We start from the raw sequence: 17194 nt of genomic DNA on the forward strand, positions 1-17194 counted from the left end.
GAGTACAACAAACGTATTTTACCACCGTAGCCGCTCTCACCCTTTGCAGCCGTATCAAAAAAACGGCCAACAACATCTGCAAATGCAACGCCGCAAAAGCAGCAGCAGACCACCATGGAGAGGTACTCGGCATCAGTGCCTTATGACAAAACATCCAAACGCTACAAAGACATAACCCAGGCAGTGGCATATCACATAGATATGGATAAGGATATGCTTCCGCTCTACCGGTGAGAAGCCCGGTGTAAGTACCATATTGGCTCGGCTACCAGATCGGCTCGGGGTCCGTCGTCTGCTGATTACGTCACACAATACGCTATCTACAGCAATAAGGTATTTTATGGCTTAAATTAAAGAGCCTGTAATGATCTTTCATTTTGAACATAGACCATTCCCAACCTATCTGTATGGATAGTTTTCTTCTAAAAACAAAACATCCCTCGGAATCATCTTGGCTGTTAAGATAAGCCGTCCGTGTTGCCAGATTGGGCACATTTCCAGCCTGATTTGGCTACTTTGAATCACGTTAGGCTGGAAAAACGGGATATATGCCCAATCTGGCAACACAAACCGAAACTAGACATAGACCTACTCGCGCTCACACATGTGCTCGCTGTTGCCTCGTAGTTGCTATGACTACAGCCAGAGCTACAGCACAAAACCGCCAATCACAACTGTCCGACGTACAGCCAATCACAATGTACGCCCATTCAAGCGTACAGCCAATGATATTGTGTAATGTAATCAGCAGACGACGGACCCCGAGCCGATCTGGTAGCCGAGCCAATATGGTACTTACACCGGTGTTTCAGTTCAACTCGTTACAGTGTTAACTGGTGACCAGCCGAATGCGTCGCATGTTGTCGTGGCTACGCCAGCTGTTGGAAATCGGGACCAGACACGTAGCTGTCCTTGCGAATGCCTCTTTGATTTGTTTTTCAATGAAATGAATAGTTTAGATACTACAGATGTAAAGGTTAAGTCTACCTCAGTTTTACTTGAATTTCTTCTATGTTTACTAAACACTGCATATATTTAAAAAAAGAAATGTTATTCACCAGAGGGTGAACTTTTTTGCCCTGAACTTGCAGTAAAAAATATATAGTAGATAGTTCTTCTCGGGTCTCAGGTTTCTATATGTTTACATTTTACACTTTGCACATGTTTTTGTAACACTTAATTTTTGTTAAGCACTTTATTATTGATAATTGTTAAGTTTTCATCGGGATGGTATTTATTTGAGTGTTTTCCATGGCTGTGTTGTTGACATTCATTTCCATTGTCTGCCTACAACCAAAAAACGATGTAGATTTTCGGGAAACTCTTCCTCTCATCTGGGCGCTTTCAGCATTCTCTGTCAACGCTCGGTTTCGTCCTTCTCCGCCCCCTCGCCCCCCTCCTGCCAACCCAACTCCGTTGTGATTGGTTACCTTCCTTGAAGCGCGCGCGCAGGCAGATTTGGCATATGGGGGCGCGGCAGGAGTGCCTCTACGTAGATGATTTCCCGGAAATGTGAACAAGTGAATCGCAAACGTTGTCCCGAATGTTTAGCGCTCTGCACAGCCACCCCAGACTGTCAGCAGGGAATACGTCGAAATGCATGTACGTCATTATTTGAAACTTTGGTATGGTTAAACATGACTATCAATAATTATAACAACGTTTATAGGTCATAAAAGTCGAAAAAGCATAATAGTTAAGATAAAATAAAATAAAAATAAAGTACATTTTTCTCCTGGTCCTTTTTTTAAATCGGTCATACAAATTATCGATAATTATCTATATCGACCGATATGAAACACTTATATCGTGATACAGTTTTCAGCCATATCGCCCAGCCCTACCTGGTTGTCATATTAGTTATTAGGGGTCCTACGAAATCCGTAGGAACCCTATTGTAATCGTTAGTATTATTATTTTTTTCTTTACAAAATCGGCCATATCTCAAAAACTACATTGTCAAAAGTTGTAGAACTATAACAAGCCTTTGAAGTGCAACATACTCAACAGGCTTCCATTTCCACTAGGAAAGTGCAATATGGATGAAACTTGTTAAACATGCACCATTTGTTATGATGAACCACTTTCACACTGCAACCCATATGGTCAGACCATTTGGATATAGTGTAGTGTACTAGTGACCAGAACTTGACCAAACACCCACATATTAACTCCTCTGATGCCGAAAATGGTAAAAGCTGCAAACTCGGCACACATGTACCAGCTGGTTGTGGGACTATATGGTGTTAAATTCATAGCAATAAGGCCAAAGTGAAAAACATGCATATCTCCGATGATTATAAATATCGATTATTATTAGTTGCCTAGTAACGGGGACGCTGGCGAATCTAACGCCGCTCTGTATGGCTTGTTTTTATTCAGTAATTTTAATATTTCTCACGAATGCATTGAACATTTTGTTGTTTTTTTTGGTCTTTAGTAGTTTAGCTAAGTTTACTAGTTATATATAATCACTTTTACGCCAGTTTTCTTTATTTTTACGTGTTTTATATGTGGAGTCGTACAGTTGCTTGACAGTTGGTGGACGCTGTTGCCTTTTGAACGCTGATGCTCACCGGTTGCCGCTTCTCGCTCTGAATGTCATTCTGAACATTATCTTTTCGCGATTTTCTTTTTCTTTATCTTACTAGTCTTTTAATTTTTTATTAGTTTTCTTCTGCTTACTTTCAATCCCTTCTGTCTGAAACCCTTCTGAACCTCGGATCGGACTACAATTCTCCCCTTCTACCCCTGGAAACTGGTCCCTAGCTAGCCAGCTGGTGACCAGCTGGATGCTACCTGTCCGTGCCACTGCTGTCAGCTGTCCGGGACCTGCCTGCAGCGCTGGGCCATTGATTAGCTGGCTGCCGGCTGTTTGACAGTTGGTGGATGACACACCAACTGTGACACACCGGTCCGCTGCCACCCTGCCAGCTCTCCTGGACGCTTACCTGCGTCCGCGGATTGCTGTCAATCGCGGAGGACGCCACCTACCTCCTTCACCGCTACCCGACAGTGTTCACCTGCTGGCCGGCTAGACTGCTGCTAACCCCCGGCGCCGTCCAACTGGCTTCCCCGTCTCCAGCGTAGCTACAACTGGCAAGCTCCACTCCTTTGCCTCCGCTGTGCTGGCTCTGTGGCTTCACCATAATCGCCTGGATCTACCGCTGGCTTACGTCGCTGCCGACTTCACAACCTGTGGATTTTTAACCTGTTCCTCTGGATGTTTGACTCTCACGTCACGAGCGCATTTGTGACGTAACATCTGTTACCGTTACTCGGTAACAGATGTTACGTCTCCGGATCTTCTCAAGGACCCACCCACCTCAGCTAGCATCCCACCATGACATTCTCAAACGACCAAAATACATCCACCGTGGCTCTGGACGGAATTTTCAGTACACTCACAACAGCAACAAAAACATCCGCTCCTTCTGGTCCACTGGGCCCCGCCCCCCTCCTTGCACAGCCCGTAAGGTCAGTCCTGTCAATCACAGTGTACCAAGAATACACTCCCTCCCGCGCCCTCCGCTCAACCTCAGCTGGACTACTATGTATCCCCACATCACGACTCATTACAATGGGTGCCCGGTCATTCAGCTGTTCAGCACCCAGGCTCTGGAACTCCCTCCCCCCACACATAAAACAGTCAGACACCATTACAACCTTCAAGTTCAAGTCACAACTCAAAACTCACCTGTTCAAACTCGCACACAACGTCTAACTGATCACCGTCTTGATTGTTTGTTTGTTTTGTCTTGTTTTTGTTTTATTTATTTATTATTATTTTTTATAATTTTATTTTTTCCTCAATGTCTTGTTTTTAAACGATTTATGATAACTTTATGCTCTGTAAGGGCGTGTTCACACAGGCAGTTTTTTTATATTAAAAAACACCTGACCCGGGCGGTTTTTTACCAACTAAAAAACTGACAGGGTGGTTTTGTCAAGTTCATTCTAGAGCAGAATGTTCTAGAGCCAACGTTGCCAATCGGTTACCGTATCAAAGTGGTTTGACTACGCTACAGTAGCCGCGTTTACATGGCAGATCTATGCCGATTTATTTCTATGCGGCATAGATCTGTTCCTAAAATGTGTTCCGAATTAACTGTATACATGGCAGTAACAAAAGTGTCCGTTATGTCTCTCGCGCACACCTGACACGTCTCTGGACCGGCGGCGACATAATGGATGTCTTATCACTATCGGGGATTTTAAATTTGATTTTAATGAAAGCACAGCAGGAGAGAGCTTTTCTCTGCCTGCTCCTTCAATTAAGAAGGAGGAGGACAGCGCAGCAACGTCAATTACTCGTCAGATCTTTATATTTACCCTAAGCGCCGCCGCAAACAAGAGGAAGTTGGATGCGAGTCCGCAGCCAAGACTGGTGGGAGAGAGTGGTCTTACGGGAATTTAGTGTGTCAGTTACAATGTCGAGGATGAGAAAATTAGCCCTTGTTTTGGCGTTAGATGACAACGACGAGGATAACGATGAACCCTCCCGTTTGTGGGTGCATGACATAAACCGGGGACGGCAGCAGTACGGGGCGTTTCATTTGTATTCAGGAGCTACGGTTTGATAATGTCCCAAAATCCCACCGATCGTCCTCCAGATACTCTCCTTGTGATATATGTTGTGGTATAACTTGTTGGTCATGTCATATAACTCAACATGTTCACTAACAAGAACAACAAGTTGCTCCGTCGGGAAAGACGTCTTGGTTTGGGTCGCCATTCTTGAATTTCCAACGTTTTTCCTAGTGACGTAGGTTCTCGTTCATTGGTCAGCTGTCAAAAAACTGCCTGACGTCGGGTGCTTTTTCTTGGCGAGTTGAATTTATCCCAACTTGAAAACCACCCAGAGCAGTGAAAAAACCCCGCTGGCAGCTGTGTTTTTAAAAGCACCCAGGATGTTTTTACAAAAACACCCTGTATCATAGGAATATAATGTAAAACATCCACCCGCACCTGAAAAAATAACTGCCTGTGTGAACACCCCCTTAGGTGACCTTGGGTGCCTTGAAAGGCGCCTCTAAATGAAATGTATTATTATTATTATTATGATTAGACAGCTCTAACATTGCGTCAAAAACAGGCTCGGCTGTCGAATATGGCTACAAAGGGTAGATTCCATACCCATGCCAAATTTCAAGTCGATATCTGAAAATAAAAATTGGATGCATTTGTTTGAAGTTGCCTTTCTGAACCGCGGCCTCTCTACAATGCAGGCTTGGCCTTATAGCGGTAAACACGTAATTTCGCTAACATCCGTTTGACTGTGGATTTTGACACAGTATGCTTTAGAAACATGGTTGGTGATTGTTTTGATATGTTAACTTCTGGTAAACCAGTTTTCAAGCCATACCAATGCCATGTTACCATACCGACCAAGCTCACCATACCACCACGTACGGAAGACTTATATTTCTCAAAATATACGCTAATCTGCCCTTGGCAGTCTACGGTCATACTGTCGGTCATACGGTCATACTGTCATACTGTCGGTCATAAGGTCAGACAGTAGGACCCCGTCATGGTTGCTTGCAACTATATTTAGGATTGTATCTCTCAATGCTCTGAATGCAGGATCCTGGTTGCATGCATAATCTATTTCTCTAGTGAGAAACGTTTCCATTGGTTAAGAAGGCCAGAACATGATGCTTTCCATAAAGGACGGCAGTCACTGCAGAGTAGATATTAGGACCACTGCAGTAACGCTAACAATCACACTAAGATTATATTTTCAGAATAAGAAATCAGTTAAAATAATTTGTAAAAAAAAAATGAAAAACATAGGTAGCTTTTAATTCTGGCAACACATTGTGCCAGGTGTACTCTGCCCCTTCCAGCTGGCCCTTCCTGAGCGGGAGTCCAGTGTCCTAACAACACCAATGTAATGTGCGTTGTCACTGATCTAGCTTCTACGGCCCGAGAGCCGGTTGACCCCGGCCGTACCGTTGTTCCCTAGGGTCTTCATGATGACCTCCATCTGGGCGAACTCGTAGCTGTAGTCCTGCTCCGACGAGGCCTCGCTGGCCGTCTCCAGGTCCGCCTCCACGTAGCTCTCCCTGGGCGATGCCCGCTCCAGCTCCTTCAGCCGCTCCCGCCGCTTCCTGCTGGGCAGGTTGATCCTGCAGCCAAGACACACACCTGTGGTTCAACCCCCCTGTGATAGCCTCTCACCCACGCTATGGTGGTTAGGGGGCCCGAGGTTGAATACATACCTAAAGAAGTGGTTGTTCCCCCACAGGATGCGGTCACCGTGCCACAGGTGGACCAGAGAGTCCACCACGGTTCCGTTCACACAGGTTCTGTATAAAAACAGGATGTGTCTACTTGCTTTTTAAAGCTACTTTGATATTAATGAAGTCCATGACACCAGGGAAGATACAATTACTAAGCAAGGAGCTGCATGACATAAATACCTGTGCCGTGTTATTCTGTGTGTGTGAGTGCTTGCTATACTTTGTGTTTATGAGTGTTTTACCTGGCATTTTCTATGGGCGTGAGGGTGACATCACCGTCTGGGCAGAGGTCCAGTGCACAGTGCTCTGGCTGGATGCCAATCCCAAAGAGCTGGATGTCCTGGGAGGTGTCTGCCCCGACAAGCGTGTGTTCCTACGCACAGGGAGCAAAGTTACTACCACAGCCTGAGAAACAGTTAGGACATGAGGATTGATGTAGTTCCCCATAGGGCTGGGCGATATATCGAATACATGCGATGTATCGCGAGATGTTCTCCAGGGGATGTATAAAATGCCCCTGTCGCCAACATTGAATACAAATTGGCACGTAATCTGTTTCTTTTTGCCGCCGCCGGCATACTCGTTGTGCGTTCACACCAAACGCGACGGGGCGACAAAATCCAATATAAAGTGAACGTAGACGCGTATCGGGCGAATTCTTCGCGAGAGAAAACCGGCAACAAGTTTTGATTTGTCACTTGCTGGGATTTTCCTTTTCTTATGTGCAAGTTCTAAATTGTTCCAATAGAAAGCACTAATGAGTTTAAACAGTATGTTTCATGTTATCTACATGCAGACTTATATTTCAGGAATACTAGAATTATTACTGACGTAACATTATGCCAGACATGGTTGAATCGAGCATTTATGATGTGCTCTAGATGAGATTCAAAATATATCGAGATATATATCGTGTATCGAGATATAGTAAAAAAAATTCGAGATATTCATTTTGGCCCATATCGCCCAGCCCTAGTTCCCCATATTACTAATCATAACAATGTTAGTGTTAAAGAAATGAGCCGTTAACTGCAACATAATGAAGAAGGAATGACTCTCAACTCTGTTTCTGTGTTGAATAGACTTTAGTGAGGAATGACTCTAACTCTGTTTCTGTGATTCATTACTGAGTAGGCGTTTTTTAAACAAACATCCCAGCAGGCAGAGGATGCCGATCCATGCAGCAAGAGCAGCAGTTTCACATCGCCATGGTCATTCCAAACAGATATGCCAGGCGCTCTAGCAGAGCCCAGACAAAGAGCTGTTGTTCTGTTTTGAGGCTGCTGTCTGGCGGACCTAGCCTCTCTCTCTCTCTCTTCTGCTGCGGGGCTATCTCTCAGACTGGTCGGCCCACTGCCCCACTAAGCCCAGTTCCAGGCCAGGTTTGGCCAGACCTTGTGCTGTGTTCTCCAGGTAACCCTGGATTGATTCAAGGTGCGCACAAAGTTCAAGTTTTTCATGGTGAATGTTGAGCCGGATGTATATTATACTTGTTTCTGCATATGTCCTATGTATGGAATCATAAGAATATAGCTCCATTCACTCCAGTCTGAGACATAAACATCTATGTAAACATCTATCCCTATGTAGGGATGGGCGATTCATCGTATTTCTATTTCAATTAGATTACAGCTTCCAACTATTATGAAAACAAGATAATGGAGATAAAACGATGATTGTGCCGCCTTCAGTTTTGCATTAATGCTGTCATTGGTGTTTGAAAGCTTCCTTTCCGGCGTTCAGCTGTCCTCCGGCCCTCCCTAGAGACCTCACTCTGGGCCAGGCTGTGTGTGTTTAGTTTAGCCCCAGCTATCAAGGATGACGGAGAGAGAGCCAAAAAGAAAGTTGAACCGAATGAGGCTGTTTGGAAACATTTTGGCTTCAAGGAGTCGAGGAACCACAACAAACAAGGCAATATCACCAATCTGTTTAATCATCTTAAACAGCCAGTGTTACCAGAACCACATGCTCATTTGTTTTAAATGATCACATCAACATAATATCTATAACATTTTATCAGTGTTACTGAAATGAGTCCCCAATTTAGAGAAAAAGGGGTAAAATCCTATGTGGCATAAGGTGGCGTTATTTTAGTGACGTCCGACTACCTTGGAAAAGGATGTCTGACGTCACGACCAAGGTGCACCGTCGGCGCGATGTGTGTGGACGTGTGGAGCTGTGTCTGTATGAAGGTATTATTGTAGCAAAAGTCTTTAGCATACTTACACTAAAATCACATAAATGTGTAACAGTAAATTTGAAGTCTTAAATATTTATTTTGCATGTGCACACTAAAGTCACAAATGTGTAACAGTAAATTTGAAGTCGTATTTTTCCTACCATTATAAACACAAAATAGGGGCTATGAGTTCACAAGTCCTTTGTTACAGGTGAACAAATCCTATCCTGTGCATCATAACTTCAAAGAGTCATGCACTTGACACTTTTGCTACAATCATTGCAGTGCAGTTGGTGCAAAACACATCCGCACACCCGTGTTTCATAATCTGAGAACATGCACAACATTTGTGCATTCGTTAACCCAAATGTGAACTAATGCATCCGAAGTTGCACATCTGTGAAATTTCAGCTCACAAATAAAATCATATAGAGCGCTATGTTCATTGAGCATTTTAATTAGAGAGCACAAGTCCATCGATACAACTGCTCGAATCTGCTGCTAGGAGTCTCAGCAGTTTTTCTTGCAGATACTTTTGCAACACGTCTACGTGGTACAAGTGTAGCAAAAGTGATGCGTATCAGAGCGCACGTGGGCGGGGCAAAAAAAAGCATTAACCAATGAAAGTCGCCGGCAGGGGGTGCATTTTTCAAACTACAATGGGACCCATCCAAGCATACACTCTTCCTTTCTGGAGTCCTTGACAAAAGAGAAGGAGGTGGGTACCTTACATTATGTTTTAAAAAATTACTTACTTCAACTGAATTCCCCCCCAAATTATTGAATTACAGTTTTCCTCAATCGTTTAAACACGTTTTCGGAAACTATAGATCAATTTCTCAAAACTCAAAACACAAACCGCGGAAGAGTTAACCATTTCTCAAAACTCCATAAATTCTTCTCAAAATAGATTTTTTACACCAAACAATAAACACAGCTATCAAATGAATATCTCTTAGAGAGCATCAATTAAACACTGGTTTTATCAATTCAAATCACTTCTATCAAAATACTATTTACATATGTTTTGACTTCATGAGGCCATGTTACATATTCCAAAGTATAACATTCTTTAGAAATACCTTTCTTTTTTAAAGTTGCAATTAGGTGGTACATATAGTATAAAGACTGCTGCCATATTGTAATACAATACTGTGAATATATCATATAAGTACAAAGTACAAAAAGGTAACAAAGCAAATATTTACAGTATTTGTTACTGTAACAGTATAATGTTCAGCTGAACTTGATGCATAAAAAGCTTTACGTTGGCCAACAAAAAATAAAAATAAGAATATAAATGAGGTGAAACAGATCTACATGTAAATCAGTCTTTATCCCAGCTCCGATCCTGATCAGGCCAGAGGACCATATCTACAACGCAGTAGAGCTCACCTGAGGCCTCTTTTATGCTCTGACACATATTTGAAGTGTTTTGCCAGTTGAGTTTGAACAGGTGAGAAGTGAGTTAGACTTATTGGTAATTAGTTGTTGCATTTTGAAGGTAAGTGTTTCCAGGTGAACCAAGTGTGCTAAATGATGAGATTTGTGCTTAGAGTTTTGGAAAAATGTGATTTAGAATTTCTATATGTGTGAAAACAGTGGAAATGTGCTTAGAGTTTAGCAGTCTGGAGGCTTGTAGTTGATACATGAGCTTCAAGTTTTCAGAATTGGGTGCATAGTTACATTTTTTGTGTGTATACAATCGAGAAATGCTAACATGCGGTAAGTGTCCTTCAATGTATTTTAATGGTCGCCAATATATATAATATAAATAATATATAAGTTCAGAAATGTCTCGAATACTGCGTCGCCTGTGTAAAGTTGCCCCCCCCCCCAGACCCCTACATTTTTTTGAAAAATAGTTTGGATCCCATATTCAACATTCGTTCATTCATTCAACTCGTTGATGACCAACATTTAATAATAATAATAATAATACATTTAATTTAGAGGCGCCTTTCAAGACACCCAAGGTCACCTTACAGAGCATATAGTCATCATAAATCGTTTAAAAAAACAAGACATTGTGGAAAAAATAAATAAATAAATAAACATAAAAAATAAAAAATAAATAAAACAAAAACAAGACAAAACAAAACAAACAAACAATCAAAACAGTGATCAGTTAGACGTTGTGTGCGAGTTTGAACAGGTGAGTTTTGAGTTGTGACTTGAAGGTTGTAATGGTGTCTGACTGTTTTATGTGTGGGGGGGAGGGAGTTCCAGAGCCTGGGTGCTGAACAGCTGAATGACCGGGCACCCATTGTAGTGAGTCGTGATGTGGGGATACATAGTAGTCCAGCAGAGGTTGAGCGGAGGGAGCGGGAGGGAGTGTATTCTTGGAGGAGGTCGCAGAGGTAACTGGGGGCTAGGTTGTGGAGAGCTTTGTAGGTGAGGAGTAGGGTTTTGTATTGGATGCGGTAGTGTACTGGGAGCCAGTGAAGTTGGATGAGGACAGGGGTGATGTGGTCAGATGATTTGGTGCGGGTGATGATCCGGGCGGCTGAGTTCTGAATGATCTGCAGTCTGTTGATGAGTTTGGTTGGGAGTCCGGTGAGGAGGGCGTTGCAGTAGTCTATGCGTGATGTGACAAATGAGTGAACTAGGATTTCAGTGCTGGATTGGGTCAGTGATGGGCGGAGTCTGGCGATGTTGCGGAGGTGGAAGAATGCAGTCCGGGTGATGTTGTGAATATAGGGTGTTGTCCAGGATGACGCCGAGGCTCTTGACTTTGGAGGAGAAGGGTACTGGGAATCCATCGATGATTATGAGTGGAGCTGGGGTGTGTTGTGATTTAGTGAGGGTGGATTTGGATCCGATGAGCAGGGCCTCGGTCTTGTTTCCATTGAGTTTCAGGAAGTTCCTGCTCAACCAGCTCCGGATCTCTTCCAGGCACGTTATGAGGGAGGTGGGGGGGATGGCAGCGGTGGGTTTGGTGGAGATGTAGACCTGTGTGTCGTCAGCGTAGCAGTGAAAATGGACCCCATGGTGACGGAGGAGTGTGCCCAGCGGGAGGAGGTAAGTGGTGAACAGGAGTGGACCCAAGACTGACCCCAGGGGGACACCCAGTGAGACACCTGAACACCCAGACTTGTGGTTGCTTAGTTGAACAAATTGTTGACGGCCGGTGAGGTTAGAAAAACATGTCGTTTTTATTCAGCCTTGTGTGAACGGGATGTAATCACGAGTTGAACAAATGAACTACTGTTGAATATTGGATCCAAACTATTTTCGAATAATTTGGTCAGACTCCAGAAAGGAAGAGTAGTATGCTTGGATTGGTCCCAGTGTAGTTTGAATAATGCAACCCCTGCCCCTTTTGTCCTGCCCACGGACGTTCTGTGTCTACGGATACAAATCACTTTTGCTACAGTTGTACCACCTAGACGTGTTGCAAAAGTATCTGCAAGAAAAACAACAGCTGAGACTCGTAGCAGCAGATTGAAGCAGTTGTATCGATGGACTTGTGCTTGCTCATTAAAATGCTCAATGAACATATCAATCTATTTAATTTTAAATGTGAGGTAATATTTCACAGATGTGCAACTTCAGATGCATTAGTTCACATTTGGGTTTATGAATGCACAAATGTTGTGCATGTTCTGAGATTATGAGGTTTTGCACCAACTGCGCTGCAATGATTGTAGCAGAAGTGTCAAGTGCATGACTCTTTGAAGTTATGATGCACAGGATAGGATTTGTGCACCTGTAACAACGGACATGTGAACTCGTAGCTTCTATTTTGTGTTTACAATGGTAGAACAATTATTTACGACTTCAAATTTACTGTTACATATTTGTATCTTTAGTGAACGCATGCTTGCGACTACAATAATACCTTCATAGCTGGGCGTTGTGTTTGGACGTGTGGAGCTCTGTCTGGGCAGCGGTCTGTGTGACCATGTGGAGCTCTCTCTGGGCAGTGGTCTGTCTGGACGTGTGGAGCTCTGCCTGGACAGCCAGGACAAAGCTCTGTCTGGGCAGCGTTTGACTGCAGCGTCCGAGAGAAAGTCGGGCTATTCAGACCATTATTAAATAGTACTACGGTGTGTGTGTGGATGGTGAAGCTCCGATGTGTTTAATATCCGCATGAGAGTTAGGCTTCCCAGACACCTATAGTCTAACGCTACGGTGTGTATGGCGGATTTCATATGCAACATCGCTTATTTTAACACTCATAACAGTCAAACAACAACGGTACTAAAAAGGTATCATCGAGTTGGCGCGAGTCGTAACCATAGGAATAACATGCCCCCCTCGATCCTAAAACACATCTTTTTTTTTATCACTTAGTATTGAAATCCATCTGAAACAGGGAAGAGCTCGATGGCTTTTTAAGTTCAGTCACAAGTGGGTCTATGACCAAAAAATCTGAGAAAAGTAAAGTCCTCTCGACCTCTTCCACCGTGACAAACTCATCAATTACGGACACTCTTAATAATGCCACCGTAGACCCATCCAGCTCTCACTTGAAGAAATATGCCGTCACATGCTTCCTGGCAAAAGACCAAACTGTAAACACGTTGGACAAGCTGTGGCAACCCGGCACGTGGAGCGAACCACCTCCTCCCAAACAGGAAACAACATAGCTGGCAAAAAGCCAAAAAGGCATGTTTAATCCTAAATTAAACAAAGTCTCATATGGAAAACAATGCAACAATACAACCCACGGGCCTCGTGGGTAGAATCCCGTCACCCACGAGGACCGGTCTCTCCGTACAGAAGCCCCATGGCTGGGAGAGCCCCGAATGAGTGGAGAAGCAGGCTATTCAAGCCCTGTTACTCAGGGGCTCTGCATGTCCTCAATTGGCCCAGGCCGGGTTGCCACAAAGTGTCAACATTTCACCAGAGTTGCACTGCCTGCCCTGTATAATAAATGCTTGTACAGCCGAATACTACTACCACCCCAACAGACATATTGTCAAGCTGGGTTTTCAGTAAGTTGTGGAAGTGCACTACAACATTGGTGATCTTAATTCAGGTCTTATAATATTTTTATATAATTTCTTTAAATGAATATGATATATTCCTTATTATTTATTTATCTAAATGTATCTTTTATTTTTATTTTAGAGTTATTCTTTTTTCAGTTGAATAATATATAAAGTGGAAACTCACTGATAAAAAGACAAAAGTTCAAAGTCACTGAGTTATTGTGCTAAATAATCATGACGTAAATATTGACCGAGAATAATCTGGATTATGATTTTTCCTATGCCAGTCCTAGCCTAACCGGACCATCTGAAACTAAAGGTTAAGTCTTTCTATTCTTTCTCCCAACAAGCACAGAATGTTTGCAAATTCATCCACTTCAGATTTCCAAACTTGCAACATGTAACTTGAACAATGAGAGGCCACCAGAAGGTACGAGGCCCCAGTTTGTCTGAGGCCCCTGAAGGTACGAGGCCCCAGAAGGTACGAGGCCCCTGGAGACACAAGGCCCCAGAAGGTACGAGGCCCGTGCAGGTACGAGGCCCCAGAAGGTACGAGGCTCCTGAAGGTACGAAGTCCCTGAAGCCCCTGAAGGTATGAGGCCCCAGAAGGGACGCGGCCCCTGACCCACCTTTAGGTAGTAGACCAGCAGCTGGTTGACCACCCACCTTCAGGTAGTAGACCAGCAGCTGGTTGACCACCCACCTTCAGGTAGTAGACCAGCAGCTCGTGACCAGCCACCTACAGGTAGTAGACCAGCAGCCCGGGTAACCACCCACCTTCAGGTAGTAGACCAGCAGCTGGTTGACCACCCACCTTCAGGTAGTAGACCAGCAGCTCGTTGAGGGCTGGGTCGGCGTTCAGGTTGACCAGGAAGCACTTGTCTTCGCCTACTTTGATCCCAGATGTTTCCAGAGAGATGCCCATGCTCTCCAGCTGCTTCTGCCTCTCCTGGTCACACACACAACATATTCATTCATCATTGAGTTCATGAAAGAAAAAATATGTAAGGGATAATGTAAAGAACGCCGGTCATTATCGGGAAAATAAGCCCCGGCAGGGCGAACAGGGCACCGACGCGCAGTGGAGGTGTCTTGCTTCGCCCTGAAGGGGCTTATTTTCGATAATGACCGGTGACGTTCTATACATTGTCCCACTTATTACACAGCTACTTGCCAAAACGAAATACTAACTTCACACTGTCTTTTTACAACTTATTTGTTACCAGCATTCGTAGCGTTGATCAGCAGAGAAATAGTCCGCTAAAGACGTTGCTTAGCAACCGAAGACGCTGGGGGTGACAAGTTACAGGACTACTTGCGGAGTGATACGAAAGACGGCAAAAAAGCCACTTTAATTGACGGCGGTCAATTACATTTGGCAACGTTGAATTATCAAATACAATTCACTGTCGAAAGTTGTGAAGGGCCCATGCAAGTGAATGGAGCGTTCCACGGTATTGAGAAGAGCCCTGTATTAAGTATAGATAGTTGGTTGATGTGCCGTCATCGTTCTAGATTCTAGAACAATCCTCTAACAATAGCTCACCATTGTTTTTATTTGAAAATCATATTAATGTATAATGTTTCTTACTGTACTGTCTTTTATGCTGTCGTTTGTATACATATGTATTGTGGCAACCCGGCCCAGGCCAATTAAGGACATGCAGAGCACCTGAGGAACAGGTGGAGAAGCAGGGCTTAAATAGCCTGCTTCTCCACTCATTCGGGGCTCTCCCAGCCCTGGAGCTCCTGTACGGAGAGACCGGTCCTCGTGGGTGACGGGATTCCACCCACGGGGTATAGGACCGTCGATTCCTCCCAGGTTTTTTCGTATTTTCAGTATGAGACTTTGTTTGATTTTGGATTAAACATGCCTTTTTGGCTGCCCAACAAAGTTGTGTCCTGTTTCGGGAGGTGGTGGTTCGCTCACCGTGCCGGGTTACCACATATGGTGGAGAATGCGGGCAACTCGACCAAGCTACGGAGATTTTTGAGTGAACGCCAACCAGCAGCCGCGACACAAGGCAACGCGATCCCTTGGCGAACACCAAACCAGACCAGGACGCAGCCGGAGACGACGCCGCGAGAGACGCCGCCGCGAGAGACGACGCCGCCGGAGACGAGGCCGCGGGAGACGAGGCTGCGGGAGACGAGGCCGCGGGAGACGAGGCCACGACAGACAACGCCGCGAACGTGCCACGCCGGCAGCAGAAGCAGCCATGCTACGGGCCGGACCGCTGCTCGTCCGAAAGGCCACCCGAGGCTTCAACAAAGGGTGGAGGAGTGTGGCAACTCGGCCCGGGCCAATTAAGGACATGCAGAGCACCTGAGGAACAGGTGGAGAAGCAGGGCTTAAATAGCCTGCTTCTCATTCGGGGCTCTCCCAGCCCTGGAGCTCCTGTACGGAGACCGGTCCTCGTGGGTGACGGGATAAGACCGTCGATTCCCCCCACGGGGGATAAGACCGTCGATTCCTCCCAGGGTTTTTTCGTTGTTGTATTATTTTCAGTATGAGACTTTGTTTGATTTTGGAATAAACATGCCTTTTTGGCTTTTGCCCAGCAAAGTTGTGTTCTGTTTCGGGAGGTGGTGGTGGTTCGCTCACCGTGCCGGGTTATCACAGTATTTATATGAATAAATAATATAACTTGTAAATGTCTACATATATATATATATGCATATATATATGTATGTCCATACATTTAATCATTTTACAACAATTATTTGATGTTTTTTTTTCCGTTGATCTCTGTAGCTCTACCCTGTATAGATCTACCCTGTATAGATCCATAATGATGAATGTTGGATGTACTTTTCTGTTCAACGCAGAGTCCAAAATGTAAATCCTAAGAAGCTCACCGCTGCGATCTCCTCCGTTTTGCGTAGTTTCTGCTCCCAGGTGACGGTCATCTCCTCGATGAGTTTCTCAGACTCCTGCAGCTTCTCCTTCAGCTCCGGGGCTTTCAGGGACTAACCATGACATCAGCAGAGGAACACAGGGTCAGTGGTAAAATACTAATGTGAGCCTCTGTTTTCCCCGTGAACCAAGAGCATAGAAGTACCTACCGAACTCTATCCAATCTCGTGTTACATTCAGTGCAGTTGTTTTTCTAAAGAATTAAGGCTACAGGGGATGTGGAAACAGAGGAACACATCTTGCAGGATACTTCAACATTCACTGTTTTTATGTGGCTGGATGAACTGTCTAACCTCACCCCTGCTCAAACTTTGAACTACTGTTATTGGCGTTGTGTTCCTCAGACTTTGAAGCCACTCCTTTGAAGAAGTTGAAAGGCTCTTCCATTAGAATGATGCTTAGAATTTATCCTCTTGAATTTGTAATTCTTCAGTTTCATTTTTCTTCTGAACATGTCTTCATAGTTTTAAAAACATAGCAGGGCATACATACAAAAAATTGGAATGTGCAGCACATTTATTGTTAAAGTGCACAGGGCCCGGTATCCCGATAACGTTCTCTCTTAGCGCGCTACGAAGAATCTTACGTTGGTTCCCGAACGGTCTCTTAAGCCCAGTTCAGACCAAAGATTCACCTTGCAACGGCTTGCAACGAGACGGTTTTAGAACGTCGCAGGGGCGGTGTGAACGGGTCGTTGCAAGCCGTTGCAAGCCGTTGCAAGGAGTTGCAAGGCGTCGCAAGGCGTTGCAAGGAGTCGCCAGAGATTGAACATGTCAAATCGCAAGGTCCAGTTTTAGAACGCGGCGATTTAACTATTCCTCTTCAGCCAATCACAGCACAGAACAACTTGTACGTCACGGCCTTACTCCGTCCCGGTACCGTACTGTCCACTCCAGCTTAAAAAGATCCGAAGTCG

The 17194-nt window shown here is 44.5% G+C and overlaps 1 protein-coding gene and 1 long non-coding RNA gene across 5 annotated transcripts in view; one reads left to right on the plus strand and one right to left on the minus strand.

The window, feature by feature from the left end:
• Window positions 1–17194, plus strand: part of LOC132458772 (uncharacterized) — a 214362-nt gene that overhangs the window by 174668 nt on the left and 22500 nt on the right. The window lies entirely within an intron of this gene.
• The window catches only part of kif13a (kinesin family member 13A), a 165782-nt gene that overhangs the window by 55385 nt on the left and 93203 nt on the right, over window positions 1–17194 (minus strand). For all 4 annotated transcript variants that reach the window (XM_060052969.1, XM_060052967.1, XM_060052966.1 and 1 more), the window contains exons 12-16: window positions 16221–16331; window positions 14176–14310; window positions 6488–6618; window positions 6225–6311; window positions 5956–6131 (exon numbers count right to left, since the gene is read on the minus strand). In XM_060052969.1, coding sequence (XP_059908952.1) covers window positions 5956–6131; window positions 6225–6311; window positions 6488–6618; window positions 14176–14310; window positions 16221–16331 — 640 coding nt within the window. The remainder of the gene's footprint in view (window positions 1–5955; window positions 6132–6224; window positions 6312–6487; window positions 6619–14175; window positions 14311–16220; window positions 16332–17194) is intronic.

This window comes from Gadus macrocephalus, chromosome 6 (assembly GCF_031168955.1).
Source record: "Gadus macrocephalus chromosome 6, ASM3116895v1".
Taxonomy (NCBI): Eukaryota; Metazoa; Chordata; class Actinopteri; order Gadiformes; family Gadidae; genus Gadus; species Gadus macrocephalus.